Source organism: Mugil cephalus, chromosome 1 (genome assembly GCF_022458985.1).
Source record: "Mugil cephalus isolate CIBA_MC_2020 chromosome 1, CIBA_Mcephalus_1.1, whole genome shotgun sequence".
NCBI classification, from domain to species: Eukaryota; Metazoa; Chordata; class Actinopteri; order Mugiliformes; family Mugilidae; genus Mugil; species Mugil cephalus.
The window spans coordinates 11,995,608-12,007,946 of NC_061770.1; the positions used below are offsets into that span (position 1 = coordinate 11,995,608).

General features: G+C 38.2%; 1 protein-coding gene across 1 annotated transcript; it reads right to left on the reverse strand.

The window, feature by feature from the left end:
• Positions 1 to 251: 251 nt before the first annotated feature.
• Positions 252 to 5,364, reverse strand: prim1 (DNA primase subunit 1). Its single transcript, XM_047596998.1, has 13 exons — positions 5,143 to 5,364; positions 4,551 to 4,708; positions 4,352 to 4,458; positions 4,168 to 4,241; positions 3,943 to 4,079; positions 3,249 to 3,307; positions 3,039 to 3,148; positions 2,832 to 2,923; positions 2,605 to 2,737; positions 1,618 to 1,687; positions 1,423 to 1,529; positions 696 to 794; positions 252 to 597 (listed from the first exon to the last, which is right to left on the reverse strand). Exons 1-13 carry the CDS (start codon positions 5,249 to 5,251, stop codon positions 578 to 580), a joined length of 1,275 nt encoding a protein of 424 aa, XP_047452954.1. The 5' UTR covers positions 5,252 to 5,364; the 3' UTR covers positions 252 to 577.
• Between the last annotated feature and the right edge of the window lie 6,975 nt (positions 5,365 to 12,339).

Genomic DNA, 12,339 nt, shown 5'->3' on the forward strand with positions numbered 1-12,339 from the left:
TTGTCTCATCATACAACTTCATTCAAATAAAGATGTTGATGAAATGTGGAGTAGGAAGGATTCATGTTGTTTTATATGAGTCAAGGCAGAAATACTACACAAAACACTGCAAGTAAAGCTCTCACATACAGTAACAAAAATCACAAAATGCAGAATGTAAAGCTGCTTCTACAATATAGTGGTAAGTGCAGCTGTAACCAGGGTCCATAGCTTACATTTTTAACTTAATCGGATGGAAATAAATAGAGGAATTTACAAGAGCAGAAATACCAAATTTATTTTCAAAAATGCCTGTACAACAACAACATTTAGGCAGCAGGTAGACAAACAACATAAAAGAGATATTTTACTAGGAAAAGGAAGAACGAGAAAATGTATTTAGCAGTTTATGAATGTATACATACTGAGCATAATAAAACAGATTTGGATGAAATGATTGTTCTCTAGAGTAACAACACCATTACACAAAATTAACTTCATCTCTATTGCATCATCAGCCACATTTAATTAGCCACAATTAATAGAGCGCTATAAACAGTTCTCCAGCAGAGATGTCATTCTCTGGCTTTGGTCCGATTCAGAATTCTTTCTGAAGATCTGAAGGAGAAAAAGGAAACAAAGCAAACTGATTAAAAAATATGAAGAGCTAAGACATGGCTCTGTCTTCATTTAATCTACCAAAACTATAACCTTACCGCTTTTCCTGAGAAGGTCTCCTTTCCAAGAGCGAGCCATTACATCGAGAAAATGATCAAAGTGTTTCACGTACTTCGCCAGACTGGTTCTTTTATAATCTGCAAACAATACATTTAAACACATGAGTTTAGACATTCAAAGGCACTGGACACACATATGATGATTTTTATTTTCATTCAACAGCTGAACGTGAACTTCAATGAGTTATAAGGAACAGTAAATAAAAAAAAATTCCAGAGGTCTAAGATGAAGTTTTATATTTCTGCTTCAGATTGAGGCTGCAGCCTGGCATGCACCCACCCAGAAATGTGGGCGTACATGCCATGTTTCCATGTTGTAGTAATGAAGTGATGAAAAATGCTTCTCCTCTTTCAGAAAATTCTCGTACACCACATCTGCTTGGATGTCTTTTATTTTTGTGCATGGCAGTGTTTCCTGTGAAAGTCTGTCTTGTTTAACATTTATTAACTCTGTTCCAGTCACAAAGTCAGAAAACAGAGAAACTCCGTATAGAGATTCTGTATAGATCACGTGCAAGAGAATGAACAAGTCGATACACTAATGAACTTGTGTTTGGAGAGAGAAGCTTAACATCTGGTACTGCTACAAAATGCATATGTGATGCTTTGTTGACTTTTTAATAACCAACAACAAAAATAAAAATTTCATTTGGACTCATCGCAAGTTGGCAAAAGTGCATTTTGTGCTTTAAAGATGCTCTCTGACCTCTAATCTTCCGCCTCTCTGCTGCATCCTTCTCGTTTTCCTTGGCGTCCTCAGACTTCTCATCTTCTTCGTCTGGCCTGGGCCGGTCCAGCTCCTCACAGATCAGACTGAAAACAAAGAAAATAGATCCAACGTCAGCTCTGAACAGACACATACCGCTCATAACCGAACAAAGTACATATAATTATTGCTTACCTGATTGTGGGCACAGCAAATGGATCAAACGTATCCAGTTCCTTGAGGTCGATAGGAACAGAAATGCGCCCTAGTCGAAGAGAGAAGTCACAGTAAGAATCTGTCAGTGCTTCACTAACATATCATTACATCTACCAGATCACCAGAATAGCTTTTAACTTGTTTCATTTACAAGGTTTTACTGTCAAAACGGCAATGGGTAGGTGTCCTCATTATAATTTTAGGATGTTTGTGACCTCTGCTGAGGTCTGCGTTTCCTTGTGGCTGTCAATTAACTAAATAATAATTCAACCCAAACAACAGTTAACAAGTGAAATATTAAATATGAGCACGTTTTGTTTAATTACGTCACAGACAAACATATTGGCATGTGGCTGATAAACGATGGGATCAGGTCGATTTATCCAAAGTAACCACATGGAGTTAAATTATGTATTTCTCCAATAATCACCAGTGTTTTAATATTCATTTATAACCAGAGGTTTAATTGCAGAAAATGGGGAAGCAGCAACTTTAGTAACAAGTGTGATGTCAAAAATAAATAACCTAAATAATAACTTAACTCAACTGTGGGCTTTCAGTGAGTGAGAGAGAGAGCTTATAATGTTCCATAATTTGTAGCACGTCTTAGCGTTGTTCATGCTTCTGATACGGAGATTCATTAGAGATGGACGACGCTACAATATTCTAACGCACCAACAAATGGTGGTGGTGTTTATTTGAACACAGACTGCAAAACTGTGATCAGATCTGGAGCGGTGACCCCAGAAACCATTTCAATGCCAGATTAGAACACGTGTACGTAAAGCTGGATACTTGTGACTGAACTACATAGGGTGATAGGGTCCACGTTCAAGTCTGAAAGGGTTGAACTCTAAACTTGTTTGCCGTCAACGAATTTAAAAAAAAAAAAAAGAAAGAAAAAGAAAAAAAATCTACACCCAGCGAAGACAATGTCCAACATTTCCATGTTTGAAGTTGGCTCACCTGTTTTGGGATGGACACTGAACGGGCTCTTTAGCAAATGGTTCACACCTTTACTGACATTCACATCAAGCCTTGGGTAACAATACTGCAGCATGATCTCTTTTTCAAAGTGTTGGCCCTTTTTAGCTGCGCTCTGGAAGAAGAAACATTACAAAATAAACTATCTAGTGGAACAACTTAAAATAAAGAAATAAATGAGGTTACACAATGTGGGCAGAATCACTGACCTGTTTCCTGGTGGCTTGGTCCACGACCAGATCCCAACGCTTCTCGGGTTTCTTCTCGTTTTGGAACGCCAGCTGCAGTTCCTTTCTTACATGTAATGGAGGTCAAGTCATTTTGTGTCCATTTTTTTTTAAACAAACCCATATTAAATAACAATAGACATTTTTTTTTTTTTTTTTTAAATATGCAGCATGTAGTGAAAAGGATATCTTCAGGCGTCAGTGCCAGGACTTTTCCTACAGACTCCTTCTGACCCAGTATGTCCTGTTCCTGAAGTGCGTATCGGGGAAAGTAATGCTCCACCACTGTCAGCGACTCTCTGTTAAGATTACAAGTACAGACTCTTAAATAGCTGAAGCCACAGAGGCAACACACTCTCTCACAGTTAGAGACAATCACCAGAATAACCACACACATACTTGATAAAGGGGTGAATTGGATCCGTCAGCACCACTTTCTTCACCGTCTCTTCACCACCCTGTGAAACAGCAGCAAGCAGAACATCACATCTCATATCCTGAAGATCAAGACACACTTTGAAGCGTCAGCCTTCCCTAATTTAGATAAGTGATAAGTTCTTTTATAAGTTTAATTCTTCTTTTAGTTTTCTTTATATGAGTGAGTTCTTGCCTGTGATTCTACATGAGGAAATTTTAAATATTATTTTTTTTTTCTTTTTTACAAAAGGCATCCTAACTTGATTCGTTAGTCTAACATGACTAATCATAATCAATAACTTATAGATTTTACTTTATACTGAGCCAGTTTACTGCTCAGCACTTCAGTAAATTATGTTTTGGCATTTACCATGAGATGTTAGCACGAACGGGATTGAAATCTAAACTCTTGGGTTGTGTACACCTGTTAACTGAAGTAATGATGGTCTCTGAAGAACAATTTATTTATAAATGTCTCTGTATCACTAGCACATTAAACATAGTGCAAACAATATTGTAAATAGAAAAAACTGTCAAGGATTTTGGAGCATTAAACTTTGTCATTTTGCCATTAACAGCTCTGAAAAATCACAGTCCTGATCTTACATGTGTAGGACCAGTATTTTCAAAGAGAGGAACCACTATAAATATCTATTAAAAGTTACAGTGCAGTTACCTTGATGAGGCTGAGATACTCGGCCACAGCAGAGCGTGCCGCTACAGAGAGCTTCCTCGCTGCCTCATCACACACCCAGCAATGCACTCCTCTTCTGCCAGAATAAACCCACAGCAGGTGCTGGAAACCAAAGTCATCTGAAAACATTATGAAACATGTTAAATGACGGTTTAGCCAAACATCAACACAAGTGGATGCCTGAAACAAAGTCAGAGAAGGTCCCACCTCGAAGAGCTCTATCCAGGATACGAATAGCGATGGTCATCAAGGTCCAGCACTTGGAGCAAATGTCTGCAGCACTGAAAAGTCACGCATTATTTTTATGGCTGTCACACTGTTCAATATAACAATCCAATATGGAATAGAGGTATTTGTTACAGCACATCAATGAAGAACATAATTCATTTACCTGCAACAGCTTCGGACGTCGTCGTAATCTGTCATATCGATATCAAACACTAGCTCCTTCTCCAGAGCCTGGAAGGTCCCTGACTTCACGGTGTTGTGTTGATTTGGCTGCGGGCAACAAACAGAGAAAGAACTTTCTCCAATGTCTCCAAGTGGTGTGCAAATCCTGCAAGACACGTGGCATTTGCACAAAGTCTTACCCTGTGACTGTATACCGCTCCAATGTCAATCTTGTACGGATTCATCTTCTGCATCTCCTTCTCCAGATCATTCTGCGTGTTGAACGACTGGTAACGGACGTAGATGTCATCTTTGAGTGTGAAGGAGAACTCTCGATTCTGAAAGTAGTTCTTCTGCACTGAGGTTGCACAAGAAAACATAACACATTAGTCCTTGACAGCGTTTTTTTATTATTATTATTTATTCCGGTATCAAAGAAATATGGTGGAAAACAAGCCTACTGGGAAAAGAACTGATCAAGTCATTTGTATCATCAAGGGCACTGATTATGCAGTCTTCCTTGGTTTTAAAGTGAATCTACTAAAATATAATTGACAATTTATTTGAAATTTTAATGTTGCACCAGGTTATAAGAAAAAGACGTTTGTCCATGTACAATTCAGTCTTGAAAGTTGTACAGATTTTAAATGAACACTTTCATTTGTGGTAACTCATAACCGTACACCAGTAATTCAGTAAATGTCGTTTTAATGTCTAACACTGGTCAGTACAATCAACACATGCAGCCGGTTAACAGACAACACAGTACTTCAGCTGGGCCAGTGAACTCACCTCCTCCATAGTTTAGCCAGCGGTAGTACTGCGAGAAGGGGAACAGTCGTTTGTAGTACAGCGGTAATAAATCCGGCAGAGAAGCTTGGTCATAGTCTGAGGACGGCATTATTGTGTAGTTACAGCTGCAGTAGCGATATAAACTAGCGTCAAAATGCTAAAGCGCTAACCTGCTACATCTGCGGGCTGACACTTGAGTGTGTTGTTACGCAGCGCGGGAAAACTCCGAAGCAAAAGACAGAACCAATCAGACAGAGTTCAGATAATGACGTCACCGCAACCAGGAAGTGTGTTGACAAAAGAATATATTTTTCTGATATGCGTTTTTCTTTCACGTCGACCAAAATTGAAATGAAAGGCTAAGTCACGGCTTAAACAGAATGACTGTATATTTTAGTAATAAAATATGTGATGCAAGATGTTGGCTCTCTTTCTCGAAGCGTTACTGAATATTTAATCCTAAAGCAGTTGGAAGGGCGGAAGTGAACCGAAGAGAGGATCACGGTACATGTAGTCCTTAGACCGCGCAGCGATTTCTTTGGGAATTAAATAAATTTAACAAATAAAAATAAATTAAATAATAGTGTAGTACGAAATTTGAAAAAATACATTTTAATTTTCTCCCCTTATGATGTTGCTACATAAATAATTCCTCTCATTGTTCCGTATAAAAACTGAACAACATAAATTTAGCACACTGCGCTTTTGGTGGGCAATCATTCTAAGGTATTGTCTTCATTAGAAGCTTTGGATGGCAGCTAATGGTAAAAGAAAAGATATGCTTATGCCCGTAACAAATATGTGCTCCCTCTTTTCAGGGCTGTGTTTTGTGCTCTACACCTTTAGAGGGCAGTATAGGTTCGTGGCAACATTTGCAAATGAAACATTCTTTACTACTATTTTATTGTTCTTGCTACAGTAAGGCCAGGAAACATCCAGTAAGTAAAACAAGACCCATCCTTGTACTTCAGTGGACCTTTGCTATAAGATCCAGATGAGCCACAGGAGGTAGAAGGCGCATACCGTGTTTATTTTTATAAATTAGTATTAGTCAGATTCAGTTGTGTGCAAATGTGCAAGGCCAACCTGTGATTTGGCATTTGAAAAGGACACTGATGCTTTCAAAATGAAACGGGGCAGAGGTGGCGTCCCGTTTTGTCGTGCTCACTAGTCTGGATGGCTCATGCAATTTAGTGGTAACAACGCTGATTGCTTAATAACGTCGTGGCTTCACTGTTGTGTTTTCAGGTGGAGAATCTCAAACACCGTCCGACTGAAGTGGCGCTGTTCACAGTGAAGGTTGAGAGCTGTGCAGCGGTAAGAGCCCTTGTCAGTTATTGTACTTCAAATATTAAATAAAATAAAATAAAAATCTCCCTTTGCACTGTTACACATTAAATATGACTAGCTCTGTAATTTTATTCATCCTGTCTCATTTCCTGACTTAGATTACCTCTCTGTTTGTCTGTGCTATTTTTCTTCACTTCAGAAATAAATACATCACATTCATACATGCACGCACGCCTTCTTTAACCACTGCTATCTGAATCATTAACTCAAAAGCATGTCACTCAAGGGTACCACAACTTGCAGCTTTTTAAATGTACACAGGAGGCTTTTAAGGGAGAAGTAATCTTGTCTATTCCTGTGCTCAGTCGGCAAATCAAAACACCTCCATATGCACTCAATTTAGTCTTTTCCCCCACAGACGGACAGATGCTGCGAGTGAGGACTTCCCTCCACCGTTGCAATTACGCAGCTGTGAGCATAATAGGGTGCCGTATGTGAAATACCTGCTCTCTAGATTGGTGGTAATGAACTAGCTTCTCATTTGGTGGCGTCAGTGAACTGTGCCACATCCAAGAGCAGTTAATAGACAAGCATTGCCAATACATTTCCACTTCGTGATTGCACTCGTGTTTATGGTGTTCCTGATTTACATAACGCCAGAGCTCTCAACCTCATCTTACTTGAATTATGCAAATCATTTCACTGCAAGGCATTTTGGATGTGATGGATTTTTTTTTTTTTTTTTTGAGGTCCAGTCTTGAATCAGATTTGTGATTAATGCCCTCTGTCTGTCTCTGTACCAACGTCTCCACTGCTGAGGACTGATTTAATGCACATTACACACAGCATGTTATATTTCAGCTCTCTGGTCGTAATGAATGGACACAAACTACTAGATGAGATTTACAAATATGCACAGGCTCACTGAGTACTAAATGTCAGTGGGGCGACTCAGGTGAGGGGTGAAAATGTAACTGTCAGGAGGATGTGTGATAAATCTAGGTCAGACCACCGCCAGGTGCACGTGGAGCCTGTTGTGCAGGACTGCAGGTCATCATGTCTAACGCACATGAGGAGTTAAAGTTTGGGGATTATGTAAAAGTCACTGCATTTTCAAATGACCAAAGTCTCAAAACGCTCCTTACATCAGTAAAGATTCAAGATTAACTTTATTGTCTCCCAAGAGAGAAATTTGTTCTGGGCCATTTGCCCATGCTGCAGCCACAACACAGAACAAACCATACAACACAACACAACAGGCAATACAACACGGTAACCCACAGAAAATATCACCATGTGCTGCAAGGTGCAGAGAAGTGCCAGAGACATGATAAATACATTAAATAAACACTAATCTGTCGTCTGAGCCCTGCTGACACACTGGCCAGTGATGCTGAACATGTACAACATATGATTAAATGTGGACCTAAATACATCAACTAAGCTGAAAAGGTTCATAAGCTGTGATCATATCCTTAAAACAATAACCTTTTGATACCTCGTTTTCAGAAAACTGATACCTCATGTCTCTATAGATGTTTTACCTAAAAATGGATGAACATTATGTATCACCAGTCAAATCTGAGGAAAATGGCTTCACAAAGTAAATAGTTTTGGCCCCAAATAATGTTAAATGTTTTAAATGTTTCCCAGGTTAAACTTCTGCTACACGTGGAAGGTTTTGCAACACCATCCTTATTTAATCCAGAGTGTGAAGACGTGACCTGCTTTGGGATATGTGTCATGTAACAACCACACGTTACGGCATTTCCACATCGATTTCTGCTGAGGATCTTTTTTAAAGGGGTTGTCTCTCCTGTAAGACGTCTCTGCTGACATAATTTGTGGATCTCACATCACGTGGAGCAAAGTTTTTTTTTTCTTTTTAAGAATAGGCACATTTGTCCTTAAAACCAGACTTTGTTGATGTTACATTCCTGGTTTTGTGCACCCTGTGTTATCTACTGAGCTTTAGAGCTTGTTGTTACTTTCCTTAAATCCTGGTTAGCTCTTCTCCCTACTTCTAGCTGTATTCAAGGCTAATTTAAGTTAAGTGCACCTTAGCCCTGTCTCCATAGTGAAGGAGCAGTGGGATGGATCTTCCCTGTTAACTCTATGTAAACAATGACTAACATTTGAACCGGAAACTGAGTTTTCACCTGGTCCCTGCTCCAGAACGACAAACTAATATTATTAGCAGAAGTTGTTTATGCAGCTGTGAAGTTCTTAATATTCACGGGATCATTGCTGTTTTGTCCGCAGAATTGACTGCAGAATTCATGAACTCAGGAATTTCCAAAATCCTCCAAATGCTGACTTTTAAAACAGACAGATGTGGAAAATTTGTGAAGTGTGATAATACTTAGTGTAATAATATCGTGAGAACACTAAAAGTATGAAAGTATGGAGGTATAGATTATTATACCGTTCTCATTCAAGTCCCACTCATGTACAGTATAATAACTGTGTACTACCCAACCAAAAACAAAATGACCAAGCCTTTAATATGCATTTTTCTGCTGCTGGTTATTTATTTGAAAATGAACGTACAGGTTCCACATCTTCTAATAGTGCTTCTTCATAAACTCTAAATCATGTTTCTCAGTTCACACTACAACCCATCTCTCCCAGCGATGTAGCCACTGTCTCACAATCCACTGATCCCAGGAAATCAACTGGTGCAGATAATCTTGACCCATTCTTTTTGAAATAAATTTTCTTTTTGATATAGTTGATCATTCCCTGTTCATTCAGAAACTGCGTAATATTCTCATCTGGTTATAGATGGTTCCACAATTACCTGTGGGGAAGAACTCAGTGTGTGAAAGCTGGAAACATCCAATCAGCAATATTATCAGTATCAAAAGGTGTCCCACAAGGATCTGTTCTGGGACCTGCTCTGTTTAAAATTTATGTAAATTATATGACAACTGTAATGCTCATCTTTGTATATTTTTGTATTGTTCTGCTGACACTGCACAACTTACCTACAGCTCTCTTTTACCACTCTTCAAAATGCACTTATTGATTTAAAATTGGTACTCAATGCAAGTGAAACAAAGTTCATGCTTTTTTCTAGAGTTTTATTTTTACTCTCCACCTTTCAACACTGAATGGTTGATATATTGAGAGAGTCACAGGGTATAAATATCTTGGTATCTGGCTCCATGAGTCATTTACTTTTAAACATCACATCACACATCTTACCATAAAAACTTGGATTTTTATACAGAAATTAGTCCAGTTTCCCTTTGGACTGTAGAAAAGGAAAAATCGGCTTTTAGTTTTTGTGCACCAACAGCATGGACCATCTCCAAAATATACTCATGACTGACACTTTCATTACTCCTGGACATTTTAAGGCATTGCTCTCAAACCACCTCACCTCAGTGTCTCAGTGCGCATCTGCTTCACGGAGCACTGAGCACTGTTTCCTAATGTTTGTTTTATTCTTTTATCTTTGTTTGATTTTTGTATTTTTTTATGTTGTACCTCGACATCAATGATTTCTGAGACTTAAATAAAGAGTGATAATGGATCGTCTTTTCATTTAAAGTTGTACATGTGTGTGAAGACGGATACGAAAGTGCTGCAACAGGAATTTAAATGAAGGAAGACAAAGGGACACATTTAGCTTAGTTTTTTTTTTTTTTTTCTGTACCAGGCACCCGGTTTAGATCAATTCAGAGTTTCACACTGACATAAAAATTCCTCTGTGACAGATGAGCAGTTTTTCTATTTATGTTCGGTACAGCTCACCATGCTCCACTTCCCCTCCACGTGGCTGACACTTAATTCTCTGTTATACTTCAGACTGATGAAGCCATCTGTCATCTGTTAGGATTTGGCAGACATTACTTTGCCCTGTGTGTGACACACCACGTGCTACAAACACATGTACGCAAACAATCATTCAAAAGAAGAGATAAATGAATGCATAATCATTTGGACCTTTTCAGGAAACTTGTCATTTTTGACCATTTCCTCATTTGACCAAACGACCTCTGACCTGAGATACTAAGAATCTCTGAGCTAAAAAAAAAAACCCTTGTACACAAACACACACGACCCGTTTTAGTGTTGACACAAGTCCGATATCAGACCAGGTGATTTGTGATGACTTCTGCTTGCACAAACAGCACCTTCTCAAACTGCAAACAGAAAACGAACAGAAAAGCAAATAACATTCACGTGAATCACACTTTCCTGCCAGGTTGTTGCAAAATGCCTCTGAGATTGGTTCTGCTGTGCACCAAGTTAGGTTCAGGGGTGTAACCACAGACTCATAAAGGTTTCCGTGAAGAGGACACGAGTTGGCAAAATTCCCCTTAAACATGTGCATTCATACTGACATTAGTTTCTTAGTGTTTACTTAAAAGGACAGTTTGAGTAAACACTGAATCTATTTATTTGCTGCACTGGGTCAATGTCAGTCAAGCTTAGTTCAAAGACTGGTTCTGTCCCAAGGTATAAAGTTTCAGTTTAGAAGTGAAGGTTTCAGTGATGAGAAAAACTTAATTATATGGAAACAGTGACAATTGTCTATTCATTATACAGTTAAATGAGTACTTATAGATACAGCTTGCATATAGAGGAAACTGTTTTGTAAACATGTTTTTTTTTTTTTTTAGTTGGACGTGACAATAGATAGTTTCACCCCTTGTGAAGCCGCAGAAGTATATTTTTACACTTTGTCATCTTACTGGTTATATCAACAGTATAGTGTGTGTGTTCAGTCAAGCAGAGGTGAATCTTACTCTACACATTTTACATATTTGGACTTTACTGATTCCTTTTCATGACACTGTAGGCCTTTTGTTTTACGATTTCTGTAATTTGTCTGACAGCTTTATAAATTACCTCAGGGGGCTTTGTTATAGATTAAACCAAACATCGGTAAAACAGTGTTGACTAAAATAGCTTCACTGCTGCGGCTAACTATTTATTTTCAGAAATAGGAGCATTGGCTGCTGTTCCTTTATACTAGCATAACTTAATTAACTTCCTTAAACTTCCAACAAACCGAAAAAGCAAGTATAGTATAGCAAAATAATCTGCATTTTTATTATCTGTGTCCTTGTTGCAAAAAAAGAGAGAAAGAAAGTCAGATGCCTCTTTGAACAAGAACAGCATAACCTGTTTTTCTGCCAATGCCTAAATAATCTAATCTAATCTAATCAAATATAATATTGATTTTGGTTTCCTATTTTCATTTTTTGCCTTACTCCTTAAAGGCCTCAACATCCACCAAAGAAAGAGAAAGTTCACTGAAGGACAAAATTCAAAGTCCGGTTGAGCACTGGAGAGTTGCGCTTTCTGGGGGTGCGATAAGCTGTCATTACGGTAATGATGACGCACCGCTACTGATTAACGGCAAGACCGGGGAGCCCCAGGAAGAGAGAGTTGTTTGGAGGAATTTGCCAGTTTTCCATTCAGGCTTGATTTGATCAAATTAATTAATAAATCAAAAATAATCAGAAGATTAATCCTTATTAAAATATACATAGCTGATATGTTAGCTTCTAACTCCAGCAGCTGAAGCACTAAACATCCTGTTTTAACACTAATGTTAATGTAACGAAATTAAAAGCTTAAGTGCCATCATTCAGCATTCAGCAGATAATGCATGATCCTGAGTATAGGACTATATAAAGTGCTGCTGCGTTGGGATATACCAGATAAATAGTATTATATTAATATATCTATTGGCAGTTAGTGCAGGTTCAGGTTCATATTTAAACCTGTATAAAACAGGCATATGGATCAGTAAGAAATACAACAATAAAAAAAATAAGAACTATAAAAACAATCAAAGTGCTGCAATCTTTAAAATAGAATAATCTTAGTAGAAGAGTTTGTCTGTTTGTCCTGGTGAATCTAAGTCATTTGTTACTTTTAATGCTTTCC